General features: G+C 44.0%; 1 protein-coding gene across 1 annotated transcript in view; it reads left to right on the plus strand.

Annotated features, from left to right (window-relative positions):
• The first annotated feature begins 426 nt into the window (after positions 1-426).
• GXYLT2 (glucoside xylosyltransferase 2) overlaps positions 427-14898 on the plus strand; it is a 97473-nt gene continuing 83001 nt past the window's right edge. Inside the window, exon 1 of the mRNA XM_045493563.1 lies at positions 427-852. Within this exon, the coding sequence (XP_045349519.1) occupies positions 578-852 (275 nt within the window). The 5' untranslated portion in view covers positions 427-577. The remainder of the gene's footprint in view (positions 853-14898) is intronic.

Genomic DNA, 14898 nt, shown 5'->3' on the forward strand with positions numbered 1-14898 from the left:
TAAATAGGTGCACGGGTGTGTGGAAAGACGGATAGAAATAAATGATGGGGAGAATGCATACAATAATGAGATGCAACCGGAGGGTAAGTGAGTGAGTGACCGACCGAATGAGGGAGGAAATGGAATGGTTAGGGAGGGAATGAATGGATGGATGGATGGACGAGTAGATGGAAGGATGAATTAAAGAATGAATGAATGAATGAATGAATGAATGAATGAATGAATGAATGAATGAATGAATAAAGAGGGATTGAGGCTGCCCTACCTGAAGCCGAAGCGCCAGTCTCCCGGCTGCTGCCGGGTGGGCGGACGGGCGGCTACTCCACACAGTACGGTAGACGCGGGCCGCTCCTCCTCGAGCCCCGCTCGCGCCTCCTCCTTCCCTCCCGCCCCCTCCTCGTCCTCCTCCTCCTTCGTCGCCCGCCCGCCGGCCGGCCGCCCGGACCCCAGTCCCCGGCGGGCGGGCAGAGGAGGCAGCCGCCCCGCTCTACTGCGCTGGCCCCGCCGCAGCCGCCCGGCGCGCAGCGATGCGCAGAGGGGCCGCGCCGCCCGGGGGCCGCCGCCGCCGCGCCGCACCATGAAGCTCCGCAGCAAGGCGGCGGCGCTGCTCCTGCTCGCGCTGGCCGCGCTGCTGCTCGCGCTGCTGTCCCTGCGCGCCGGCCGCGCCGAGCCCCCCGCGCCGCCCGCGCGCCCCGCGTCCGCCCCGCAGCGCCACCCCGCGCCGGCCCCCGCGCGCCTCCCGGGCCCGGGCGCCTTCCCGGGGGCCGGTCCGCGCGCTCGGCGGCGCCGGCCCCCGCGTCCGCGCCCCCGAGCCGGCCGCCGGGGCGCCGCGAGCCTGGAGAAGTTGGCGAGGTGAGTCGTGGCAGCCCCAGAATCCCCTCTGGGACCCGTGTCTCACTCCCTCAGCCGGTGCCGAGTCCAGGGGAGGCTTTGGGCTGGAGGGATGGACTCCCAAGTTAACCCGCGGGCTGTCCACTTCTGTTTCTTGCTCCGCTGGAAAGTAAGAGCCACCTTCGTGGAGTCCTGTTGACAGCCCAGTGCTGTTGATCACGTACATTTTTGAAAGAGAAGTGTCAGGGAGGGTGGCTTATATATTACATTTCTTAACAGTCAGGGCAAGGCGTGTGTTTGCATTCTTGCAAACGTGCGCCCTTTGTTTAATCTTTCAAAAGCCATCATGATGCAAGAATGCTTTATCTAATTCTCATGTTTCACTGGAGGATTTATATATATATATATATACCAAAAACTTAGATGCAATTGAGTTGGAAAAGTTAGATGTTTACCAAAGACTAGCTGCCTCTCATTGAACCTTGAATCGCCCTGTGCTTAGAACAGAAGAGGCACTCGACCTAAGTTTATTACAAAGTTTTCTTCTTGGAAGGAGCGTGGCGTGGCACGGGCAAAATAGAGTGACGGTTTCCCTGTTCCTCGTTGTGTTTCAGACTTAAGTACGGTCCAAGTGTCTTACAAGCAAAACATCTTAACCTTTGACATTATGTTTGATATTCTCTTTCTCTGCGTGGAGTTTAACCCGCCACAGCTTTTCATCGGAGCGTTTTATCTTTGTCCTCAGGGTTGCTGGACCGCCCCCAGGTTAGGGATTTGCGTTCATTTCCTTTGTTGTGGAGAGCTTTTTAACAATCCCCTTGCAGCGAGTCTGTTTCCTCTGCCCTTTGGAAGCTGGTGATGTTTGTAACTGCTGTTGCTGCGTCTGCGTGTGCTGGGCTCCTTAATTACTTGAAATGAGTTGAAGAATTCTTTTTGGCTGTAATGACTAAATCTGTTTTGCCGCTTTTACTGTAAGAGAAAAGACACAAAACCTCAAGAAGTAGCTGTGTCAGCTTTTGTTTCTCTTCTGCCTCATAATAAATGTACAGATGGGTAGTGACAAGTTTTAGAGGGGGAAAAAAACCCCCAATGATCTACAGAGTCGCTTTTAAGCCGTTAGAGCCATTTACGGCATTTTATGAATGTATGCATACTTTAAGGCTATATCTGTTAGGAACTGAGGTTTCTTAGAATGTATTGTGTTAAGGTTCAACTGCAAGTTTACTATGATTTGTAGTGGATGGGACAACTTTTACATCAATAATAATTGACACCATTTAACATAGCTAATAACCTTTTGCCAGGTACAGTGCCCTGGCAAAGATAGTCATTGTTGACATATACCGTGCATATATTAACCATGTCAACTACACGGCAACCCTATGACAGTGGTTCTCAAAGTGCAGTCTGAACCAGCAGCAGCCGTGTCACCTGGAGCCTTGTTAGAAATGCAGATTCTCAGGCCCCACCCTAGCCCCATGAAATCAGAACCCCTTGGGATGAGGTAAGTAATCCGTGTTCTAACAAGCCCTCCTATTGTTTCTAACACACACCAGCGTTTGAGAGCCTGCTCTACGAAGTAGGCACTAATATCATCCCCATTTTACAGTTAAGGAAGGTAATGCACACAGTTCAGCCGCCTGTTCAAGGTTCATAGATCACGTGGGATAGATAAGGATGAAGATTCAGGCAGCCTGGGCCCAGTACATTCTTACCTGCTATGCTGATGTCCTATGCTAACTAGTCTTGCCTGTGTTTCGTAAGTTTTTCTGAGATTTTTCTAAAGAAACATCATAGATTTTTACAGCGGTCTCATTCTTCAAGGTATTGGGAACATGGGACAGCATCTTCTTGTCTCTATCTGAACAAATTGGCTCTGACTAGGAAGAGATCATGAACAGAATCCAGATGGATGTTTTAGGAAAGGACTATTTCCATGAGCAGCAGTAGCTCCTAAAGCCATTTTTCTTTTTGAACATATCTCTTATATCATCATGGAAGTCATGGCCAACACCATAGGAATATAGAACAAAATTTAAAAACTCAGGGCAGAGTGGAAAACAAAAAAGCCACCAGAAGTCTCAAGCTCAAATGCATAAAGATGAAAGTCTAGTGTCCTCTGGAGAAGTTGACATTTTCTGGGACGTAATAACTTTTTTTTTTTTTTTTTACTACCTGGACAGAAATGGCGACAGAAGATTCTGAGACACTGAGGGAGCAGAAGGAAAGATCTCTGCATGGGCTCCTTTATTGCTTTCCTAATCCTGCTTGGGTTAAATTTTTGTGGTTTAGAAGGAATTTCATTTTAGGGAGGGAAAAGAAAGCCTCGTGTTTTTAGAAATTGGGTGCTTTAATCTCGTTATGTGGCTAGAATCCAGAAGAGATGAAGGTTATGTGATCTCATTTCTCGGGCCTGGGGAGTAGTGAGAGCAAGCTTGCAGTTGGATGTGATACAGTCCACCACCTGCTGACCATCCGTGGACCCGGCTGCCTTGCCTCCCCCAGGGTACTGTTGGAAGTGAAGTTCTGCCACGTCAGCGCAGGAAACATAGCCCTCTCCTTCCACATCTTGTTTTCATTTCAGAGAAGTTTCCAGGGACTTGCCTAGTTAGCAGACAGACCCTACAATTTTATAACTAGTCATTTGTATGCAATCTGTCCTGCGGTGGCCTCTCCTCTCTATAAATATAAAGCCCGGAGGTAAGGTCTAAGCTTTTAGGTCAGGGGTGGGATCTGAAAATGGATACCACGATCTAAGTAGCAGTTCCAAGCACACAAGAGAAATGAAATCTTCCTTTTGTCTTGGTTTATTGGTGATTTATACCTGGCTGACTTCCATAGAGAATTTGAGATGACTTTCAGTAAAAAAAAAACATATATAATAAGGCCATTGAAATCATCATAAAAAATGAAAAGTCATAAAAAAGTGGAGGAAATAAGCACTGTTTGTCAAAAACTGAGCCACCATTGTTATGAGGATTAAGTATTAAATTTAGCTTTAAGCTTCCTGGCAGCCATGTCCAAAAGAGAATCACGATGGGCTACCTTATTTTCACTGAATGATAAGAGGAAGAGTTGCTCATGAGGGATGATTTGGTTTTCATGGAAATGAATTCCAAAAAGAATTTTACTGGAGAGTAAACTTTAGACGACTGTCTCTCCAGTTTGCTTCTGAAAACCTCCTCTGTGAGCCCACGTATGCTAAAGGCAGTTGAATAGCACTGCTAATCAGTGCAATGTAGAAAAGAATTTGGCATCTCGAGGCCAGAAAATTGGGTTCTAGTCCCCAAGCCATTTCACCTTAATTTCCTCATCTGTGAACTGAGCACATCAATCCAAAAGTTTTCCAAGATCTCTTCCAGCTCTGACATTTGATGATCCCGTGATGAGATCATCCAGTTTAGCTGTGAAATCCCAACAATGGCTCTTGCTAGGCCCTGTGTGCCGTCTCTTGCAAAATCAGTTTCTCATTTATTGGCTGTAGCCTAGAACCCCTACTGATTACTCAATCTCAACCCTCTCCTGAACTTTATTCTTTTTATTCTTGTACTACCCTGGATATTGCTGTTTTCTCTCTTAAAATATGGTTTCTACACTATTCTAAACTCTGCAGAGGTCCCCTGCCATTTTATTCTGCATTCAGCAAATGTTTATTGCACGTATATTCTGGACCAGGCACTCATTGTACAGTGGTGAAAGGAGTTGGTGCCCTCCCAGAGTTTGGGAGGGATGGGGGCGGGGAGACAATAGAGAAACACGTTACACTTGGCAGCCGCCCCGGCTGCCCCAGTGAGAGGAAGCGTGTTTACTCGCTTGTCAAGAGACACCATTTCCTGCGGTTCCCTTTGGTGTCTGAGATAAGTCTTCTCAGAGGGTTCAAGCCTGAATAAAGGTCTCACTTAAGCAGCATGGTGTTACAGAGCAAAATGCCAACACTGCGGTGATCCTATAATTGTCTGGTAGCCCCACGACACGTTGAAGGTACTGTCTGTGATATTCTCTACTGCTGAGTCTTGATTCTGTTCACATTCATTTTTTGTGGATTGGTCCATGATTCGGCCTTGTATCGATCAGCAAGCCATTCTGGTTCAATCTCAAAATATATGCCCCCTTTTGGGGCACCTGGGTGGGCTCAGTCAGTTAAGTGTCCAACTCTTGATTTGGGCTCAGGTCATGATCTCATGATTCGTGAGATGGAACCCCATGTTGGGCTCTGTGCTGAAAGTGCAGAGCCCGCTTGGGATTCTCTCCCCCTCCTCCTCCCCCACTTGTGCACACGCATTCTTTCTCTCAAACTAAATAACCCCCCCCCCTCCGCAAAAAAAGTAAAAAAAAAAAAAAAAAATACCCCCACTCTCACCTTTTCTACTGCTGCCATGCTTACCACTGGCTTCTAACCACCATCTTTTACACGTGGACCTCCACAGCAGCACAGGATCCGGTTGGCATCCCTCCACTCTAGCACCCTCTACGGTTTGTTTTCTGTACAGCTGCTGGGATAATGTTAAAGATGGCAGACCACATCAGGTCTTTGCTGGTGAAAGCCCTTCAGTGACAGACTTCTTGTCACCATGAGAAAATTCAGTTTCTTGGTCCGGCCTTCAAGCCCTTGTCTGATTTCAGCCCCATTTAGGTCTCTGACATCATTTTCTACCACTCTGCTTTAGCTACACTAGCCTTCAGATACCCTCAGCTCATTCCTGCCTCAGCACTTTTTACTTGTTCTCTGTGCTGGAATATTCTTTGCTCACATCCTTGGGTTGCTAGCTCCCTTCTTTCAAACTATGCTTTCGTGTTTTCTTTTTTTTTTTTTTTTTTTTTTAATTTTTTTTTTCAACGTTTATTTATTTTGGGGACAGAGAGAGACAGAGCATGAACGGGGGAGGGGCAGAGAGAGAGGGAGACACAGAATCGGAAATAGGCTCCAGACTCTGAGCCATCAGCCCAGAGCCCGACGCGGGGCTCGAACTCACGGACCGCGAGATCGTGACCTGGCTGAAGTCGGACGCTTAACCGACTGCGCCACCCAGGCGCCCCTGCTTTCGTGTTTTCTTCTCAGACGGGTCTTCCCAGCTGCTCTAGAAAAAAGGACCCTTCCCACCATTCTCTACACCCTTACCCTGGTTCGTGTTGTTGTTGTTTTATAGCTTGCGTTATTATATGAACATTCTATTTTATTTGCTCCTTCCCTACAATGTACACTTCATGTCTTATTAATCACTGCACCTTGCCACCTAGAACAGACTGATCTCCTAGCAGGTACTCAATACATATTTGTCAAATGACCTAATGAATGAATTCAGCACCCACCTTGTGCCAGCACTATGCTAAGATTTTACTTATATGAGTAAATTACATATTTAATAATGTTCAAGATAATCTCGTATTGAAGAACAATGAGAAGCATAGTGAGGATCTTTAATTATAAAGATCTTTAATTATAAAATCTTTAAAAGAGAGGTGTTCTTTTTTCTTAAAAAAATTTTTTTTAAGTTTATTTATTTCTTTTTAATGTTTTTACTCATTTTTGAGACAGAGAGAGAGCATGAGCAGGGGAGGGGCAGAGAGGGAGAGAGAAATCCCAAGCAGGCTCCATGCTGTCAGTGCAGAGCCCTATGCAGGGCTCAAACCCATGAACCCTGAGATCATGACCTGAGCAGAAATCAAGAGTTGGACATTTAACCAACTGAGCCACATGGGCTCTCCAGTAGATGTTAATTGTTAGAGCAGTTTGGGATTTTTAGAAAAACTGAGAAAGTAGTACAGGGTTTCCCAATACCCTGCACCCAGTTTCCTCCATCATTAAAACCTTACAGTAGTATATTATAATTAATGAATTAATAGTATACATTATTACTAGTGTTTCATTTTTTTTTTTTTTTTACATTTCCTTAGTTTTTATAGAATGTCCCTTTTCTGTTCCAGGATCCCAGCCAGGATAGCACATGACATGTAGTTGTCATATGTCCTTAGGCTCCTCTTTATTGTGGCAGTTTGTCAGACTTTCCTTGTTTTTGGTGACCTTGAGAGTTTTGACGAGGTCAGATATTTTGTAGGATGCCCCACTATTGGAATGTGTCTAATGCTTTACTCATTATAGTACTAAGTTATGGGTTATTGGGAGGATAGCCGAGAGGTAAAGTACCATTTCCATCACATCATATCAAGTGTATACGCTATCGACATGATTTATGACTGCTATTATCGGCCTTCATCACCTGGGACAGGTGGTGTTTGTTTGTTCAGGTTTTTCTACTGGCAGCTTGCCCTTCCCCCCACTCCCTTTCCATACTGTGAAATTTAGAAGGAAGTTTCTGCACAGCCCACACACCTGAAGAGTGGGAAGCGATGCTCTCTCTCCCTCCTTGAAGGTAGAGTATCTATATAAATTATTTGAAATTGTCCTGCAGGGGAGATTTGATTCTTCTCCTCCATTTATTAATGTATTTAGTCATTATATCACTATGAGCCTGTGGATATTTGTTTTATACTTTGAGTTACAAGCCAGTAGGACTATTTTGTTGCTGGAATTGTTTCTTTATTGGCCATCAGGAGCTCTTACAGTTGGCCTCTGTTCTTCTTTGACATAATCCCATCGGTGTGTTTTTGGTTTTTGTTTTCATTTCTAGTTTTTTGAGCATTTCCTTATTCTCTGGCCCTACAGGATGCCCCAGGCTCGTCTTGTATATTTTTCTGCTTCATTTTTTGAATCAGCCATTTCTTCAAAGGGCCCTGATTCCTCTTATTGGAGCCTGGTATTCGAAACCAAGATCTGGGTATGAGTCATGCTAGTTGCTCCTGGGATACCATTTCTTTTAGACCCTCACAGCTGACAGAGTAAAACATGTATGTGTTAATACTAGCCTACTTATTTACACATATATATATATTTCCATATGTAACCGTCTCTGTGTTAAGCTAAACATTACTACCTGGACCATTATAGCTTCCTTCCCTTACCTGTTAGGGAGAGAGAATTTTTTTGGTTCCTCAAGCCCCAGTTTTTTTGCATCTCATTGACTTTGATTGGCTTAAATGCCTGTGGTATGGAGGAGGGACTGGAAAGGAGTGGAGGGGTAGGATAGGATTGACTACTTGACTGAAACCGAGCAAAACCCAACGCCTGAGTTAGAGATGAGGCCATGACCACCCAAACCACCTGGGGAAGGTGATATGGTAGATCTTATGATTGGCTCCAACCTATATTCCTCCCTCCGCTTGCAGTTTGTGGGTGGACCACACATACCTCCAGGAGATGGTCTACGCCAGGCCCCACCACTTTCATGGTATGAACTGCATGTATCTAGGACTGAAACATTCAATAAATTCATTTCTTGGCAATGGTTATTGGTCCACAGGTGTTACCTGACCCAAGTTGACCAAATCGGCAGACATATTTTATATTATTAGATGAAAGACTCCATGTGCTAGATATGGACAAGGAAATGAATAGTCCTAGTTACTACCATAATTCTTGTAGAAGCACCTTTAGGATGAAGCCATCACTGTGAGCAGTAGAATAGAAAGGAGAATATGGATCCTTGAGGACATCGCTGAGTCCAAGAATCAGTGAATCCTGACTCCTGCACTGTCTTGGGCCCTCTAGTTACATACTTTGGAGTTGAGGTTTCTGGCATTTTTATCCAAAGTCATCTTGCCCAAACCAGATGGTTCTTTAGATCAAAATCTGCTGCTGTTGATGGAGAGAAAGGGGAACGGTTGCAGGGAGCACATAGGATATAAATGTCCACCACACCATAGAGCAACCATTTTGTGCCTTCAACCTTGTCCCAGTTGGCAGGTGATTCAGAGATAGGTTCTTGGGCCAAATTAGACCCTTTCTTAGGGATTTAAAAAATTGGAGCAGAGACAGTATAATGGCAAACTGTTTCTAGTGGCTAAGACTAAGGTATGAAATTCAGGATTGACAGCCATGTTTCTGCCATGTGGAGAAAGCTGGTGTGCACTGAGAGTACATGAACTCGAGTGAGAAACTACACAGAGCAATGGGGGTAGGGGGCGAGGCCTAATGTTGTTCCCAAGGCCAGCTTCTGCCCCTTGCTGGCCATGTTGTTTCATCCCTTTCCTAGAATCCATGAATTGAGTTTCTGTCACTTACCACCAAGGAGTTCTGACTAATTTTGATACGTAGCTACTGCTTTTAACACCTTCACTAAGTTCAGTAAATAGTAGCTATAGTGACTCTTATCCCCATACACATTCACAGATGAGATTCTTTGGAAGAAAATTTGACAACGGATTTTGTTTTTCCCTTTGGAGATACCTCCCTTCACATTATCTCACTGCAAGAAAATAAAAGAATTATATATGTTATATATTTTACTACCATTTAAAATATTTCTTAGAAAAGAGAAAATGAGAGATTTCTGTTGAAGAGGAAATTCCTTTTGTGTTCCTTTCCAAATCTTCCCCAGCACTTGATTTATTCCGGATCATGAAATTCTAAAAATTGCCCCTGGAAAGAGGAATTTCTTGACTTGATGCCTTTATTGGGACTCCTTGATTTTGTGCCAGCAAAGAGTGACTTTGATATATATGAAGGTGATGTTTTGATGTTTGCCCATGCCCCCCCCCCCAACCTCTTTTGGCAACAGACAGACTGAAATGGTCTAGTAGAAATTCATCACGGTACAATTTAGAATCCAAGCTTTACGTTAAGTAAGAGACAATGGAGAACACGACCCCTTTTCACAGGGAAGGAAACTGAAGTCCAAAGAGGTAAAATGATAATAATAATGTACATAAAGTACCTAGCACAGGGCTAGCTCATGGTGGCCGCTCAACAAGTGACTCATTGTTCCAAGTACCGTTATTATCCACTGTTGTTTATTAGTCAGGAACTGAATCTTAACTAGACCCAGCTCACTGGCAGTCTAACTTTGAATTATTCCTCCTTGGCAAATCATGGCTTTCTCCTAAGTTCAATGATGAAATGAACTATCGCAGGTAGAATGCTGGCACAGTATGTAGCACGCAAGAAACTCTCAGCAAACGGGAGCTAGGACTCAGATGCAGATTAGGGCAGGCTTTTCTTGGATTATGAATTGAGGAAATCAAGACTCAGCTTTCATATGTGATAAATAATACAGGGGCACCTGCGTGGCTCAATTGGTTAAGCATCTGCTTTCGGCTCAGGTCACGATCTTGTGGTTCGTGAGTTCGAGTCCTGGATCCTCTGTCCCCCTGTCTCTGCCTCTCCTCTGCTCATGTTCATTCTCTCTCTCTCTCTCTCTCTCTCTCTCTCTCTCATAAATAAACATAAAAAAAAAATAGTACACCAACCCCAGTCTTCTGATCCTCAATAGAAGCTGAAGGAGTAGATTAGGGAGGATCATTTTGACTGCCTCTCGGGCAGTTGGGCTGTTGATCTGGAGAGTGTCAAGCCTGGAATAGTGGCTCTCTGTAGCTTTGATGTCTCCTCAAGGGCAGGGAGCTGTTGTTTGCCAGCTCAGAAAAGTGGAGGGTGAGTGAAGCGTTCACGTTCATGTGCATGGAAATTAGGAGGTTGTTCTCAGGGCACCCAAATGCAGAATTTTGTCCACGGTCGCTGCTATTGAAGGGGCCTGCCTCTCCAGTTGAGCTTGAAAAGGCTCTGCATTTTCCTCCCTCCAGTTTTGTGAGACTCACAAGGACCTCAGCCGTCTGGCTGCCAGCCTTAAAGTAACAAGCTCTGATGTTCGAGTATCAGATTTTACCCCTCAGGGAGAATGGGTTGTTAGGAATTCCTGCCTTATTATTATTATTTTTTTTTTTCCTTTTTAGAGAGAGAGGGACTCTCAAGCAGGCTCCATGCTTAGCTTGGAGCTCGACACAGGGCTCAATCCCACGACCTTCTGATCATGACCTGAGTGGAAATCAAGAGTCTGACTGAACTACCCATGGGCCCCCAAATTGCTGGCTTAGAAGAAACACAAGAGAAGTTGGAAATACATTGGAAATTGGCATTTTAGAAGAAACATTTAGAGTTTAAAAAGTGTACAAAAACTTCAAATCTGATCTGCAATAAGATAGAGTACTGATACTTGAAGTAACATGCTTTTTACTGCTCTGCCTAGCCTGTTTTTATCATGGATTTGAAATAGAGAAAAATAAAGGCTTCCTATACATTTCAAGTTATTTAATAATAACGATGATGGTAATAACTAATATTTACTGAAGCCTTAAAATATGCCATGCTGCTGTATGAAGCACTTCCACGCATTATTTCATTTCACCTTCCTAAAAGCCTACGAGGTACTATTACTGGATAGGTCAGAACACTTTCTGTTGCAAGAGTTAGAGTCTCAGCTCATCAGCTTATACCACTTAGTCATAAAAGGGGGTTTACTGGATCAGTGCATGGGTGCCTTGGGTGGCTCAGTCACTTGAGCATCTGACTCTTGATTTCTGATCAGGTCATGGTCTCAGGGTCGTGGGTTTGAGCCCCAAGTCAGGCTCTGCACGGAGCTTGGAGCCTGCTTGAGATTCATTCATTCTCTCTCTCCCTCTCTCTCTCTCTCCCCCTCCCTCCCTCCGGCCAACCCTCCCCCACTCACATTCTTTCTCTCTGTCAAAAAAAATAAATAAACTCTCTTAAACTTAAAAAAAAAAAACTCAACAGCTGTAAAGTGCAAAGGTTACAGGTGTATCCCCGATTTCTAGCCATCTTGCCTCTGTCTTCAATCTCTGCTGCCTTCTCTGTGGCCACACACTCACGTGGGTTTCTCCATTGGAGAATTCCAGCAGGTCTGGGCTTACCTTTTCCTCCTTCAGTCACTGCCAAGGGAAAAACTTCGTCCAACGAGAGTCCCAGAGTTGCCTCTATTGACCTGATATGGATCCCATGCATATCTGATTGTTGATGTCATTGCCTAGGGAGTGGATGAATCAGCCCCTCCAAACCTCATGGACTGAGAGCAGAAAAGGAATGGTTTCCCCAAAAGACAATTAAGGTGCTCTTATCAGAAAGAAACTCTTGGAAATGGATGCTAGTAAGAAACACCAAAACCAGAAGCAGATGTCCACTATAATCAGTATGCCCATTTTACAGATGTGGAAATTGAGGGTTAGAGGTGGTTAAAGCATTTGCCTGAGATGGAGCAGCCAAGAATTTAAAGCCAGGCCCATGTGCTTTTGAAGTCAAACTGCTTATCACCATGCTGTCCTTGGGAACAGATCTTGCAATGTGAACTACTCGATTGCTTTCTAGAATCCCTTTGAAGAAGATCCTTTGATAAAGTCTCTCTTTATTTTCAAAGATTTTTCGTATTTGTAAGGGAAAAATAGGCTATAAAAATTATCCCTTAAAAATGTTTTAATGTATTTACATAGTTGTATATACACATTCACATATATTGAATATAACTCTGGAAGGTTATTCCATTGTATGTTAACAGTGGTTATGGAATTGGAATTATGGTGCCCCCCCCCCCTTTGGCTTGTCTGTATTTAAAATTTTTTCTGTGATGAATGTTTGCATTCCTTTTATAACTTACAAAATAAGTTAAAATATATAAATTATAAAAATTAAAAATCCCTTATTGGCCTGAGGCCTAGGAGGATGGAAATTAAATGGAGAGACCATTTCTCCCCTTAAGTTGGTGTTTCATGTTCTTTTTTCGGAAATGGGCTAGAAGTGTCCATTTGCAGAATATGTAATCCTCATTCTTTTCCCTCGTATGTCACCAGCCATTTATTTATCTCAAACTAGCTCTGCTAGTTCATATTCTGCCATCTCAATAACAGCTTAATTTGAAAAGAGGGAGGTGGAGAAATAGAATCTCCTGTGTGTCAGAAACAATCATAAGGGGAACAAATGAAATGAGAATTAGTCCAGGCAGTATCACAGATTTAGAGGGAGAGGAATATGTATAAATACATTTGTGCATGATGTCAGGTAATGGCGGATGCATGGGTTATGAAGGCAGAGTTGGTAAAGGTGTGCATTGAGCATCCTGCCCGGGGGGGCTGTGCATGGATGGGGTCTAAAATCCTATCCAAGCTCAGTTCACTGAGTGTCGAGCCCTGAGTACAGATAAAGGGTTTATTTGCCTGGAGCAGGCTCCTTTTCTAGATCACTGGTGTATAGTTCCAAATAGAGCATAATGATTAAATAATTTTTTGAGAGAATCTCAAAAAAAAAAAAAAAAGCTCCAGCTTTTCAAAGTCCAGCTTCCTGAGTCTGAATCCTTGCACTGCCACTTACTCACCATAAAGGAGGTATATGTGTCCAAGAGTTTCTAAAAGCAGACACGCACACATATAGACATATAGATAAGATTGACAACTTCAGGCTTTGAACATCTCCTATGTATTGGACCTAGACTTTGTTTAGGAGCACAGCCATATTTTAGATACCGTGATCCAAACTAAAAATATGCTGTTCATAATTGAGCATACTTATCAAATAATTGTATTATGCACTGCCCTCCCCCCAGCAGTTTTTTGGCACTGTGTACACACTATTCGTGTAATAGCATGGCTTCAAGGCAAACGTCAGCTTCTCTGCCTATCGTGGAAGATTAATGATACTTGATTTAACTCCAAACCATGGGTCATTAAAAGTGATTTAACTGTTAGCACGGTCCTCAGCGTCATGTCTGGGTTTCTAAGTGAAGGCTGTACTCACAGCTCCAGCAGGGAAATTTTTTGTCAGGGGACCAACGTGTTCCCAGACCTGTGGTTTGCAGGGAACTTTATTAGTGCCTCTCACTGCCAACATGTAACGTGGATATAATTACCCATTACCAGACTCCTTCCAGGGGCTGAATCGAGGTGTTTCCACTTCTAAACTGCCACTCTGGCCTCATCTGCAGGCCTTCTGCAGGTTCCAAATAGCTATGGTTTCATCTGGAAGGATTCCGCTTGGGAGGGAATCTATTCTTCCCCTAGATGTGATTTCTTCAAATTCATCTTCTGCCCTTCCCCCCCCCAAAAAATATTTCTATATTTCCTTCCCTCTTAAAACAAGTTACCAACAGCACGGTTTTAGACTGTATTTAAAATTTTTTTTCTTTCTAATGTTTATTTATTTACTTATTTTTGAGAGACAGAGACAGAATGTCAATGAGGGAGAGGCAGAGAGAGAGGGAGACACAGAATCCAAAGCAGGCTCCAGGCTCTGAGCTGTCAGCACCAAGCCCAACAAGAGGCTCGAACCCACAAACCTGCTCATGATGTGAGCAGAAGTTGGATGCCCAATCGATGAGGCACCCCTTTGCCCCAGACTGTATTTTAAAGAACTAGGATTTTCTGCGAAGCTTCCACAGCTTGTCTGTATCACAGCATCAGGTTTATCTGAGTTAATTTAGCTTGTCAGTTCAGGAGAAGCCCTGGTAAGAGAGGTAGCAAGAGACAGCAGGAAAGAGGGTCTGAGTGCAACCAATTACTTGCTTTAATAATTCAGTGTGTTTTGCAGTAATAGGCTACAAAGTAAATAGCGCTACACATAAGTGCCGTATTTCATTATTTATACACTCCAGAAATTGAAGTTTAATTAAGTCACACTCCTGAGACTTTTAACGATTAAGGAGACGCCTCGTGTCGGACAGTGTGGAGCTGGTGAGGCAGCTCTCCCTCTGAGCCTTCTCTGAATATCATTTTTTGTTTGTACAGGGAGGGGTTGAGCCAGGACAGTTGAGGCAGTGTTTTCCAAACTGCAGGCAATCCCGCATCAGAGCCATCATTCTTACAATATGGCTCTACTACCATTGCTAACCTGAAACATTAAAAAAAAAAATTGTCGGGGTGCCTGGGTGGCTCAGTCGGTTAAGCGGCCGACTTCGGCTCAGGTCATGATCTCACGGTCCGTGGGTTCGAGCCCCGCGTCGGGCTCCGTGCTGACAGCTCAGAGCCCGGAGCCTGTTTCGGATTCTGTGTCTCCCTCTCTCTGCCCCTCCCCCGTTCATACTCTGTCTCTCTCTGTCTCAAAAATAAATAAACGTTAAAAAAAAAATTAAAAAAAAAATTGTCATTAAACATCAGTGATTTATTTACTTAATTAATAGCTTGATAGCGATACAATCCAAATACCCTTTCAAGGTGTACAAGACAGTGGTTTTTAGTTTA

The sequence above is a fragment of the Leopardus geoffroyi genome, chromosome A2 (genome assembly GCF_018350155.1).
Source record: "Leopardus geoffroyi isolate Oge1 chromosome A2, O.geoffroyi_Oge1_pat1.0, whole genome shotgun sequence".
Classification (NCBI taxonomy): domain Eukaryota; kingdom Metazoa; phylum Chordata; class Mammalia; order Carnivora; family Felidae; genus Leopardus; species Leopardus geoffroyi.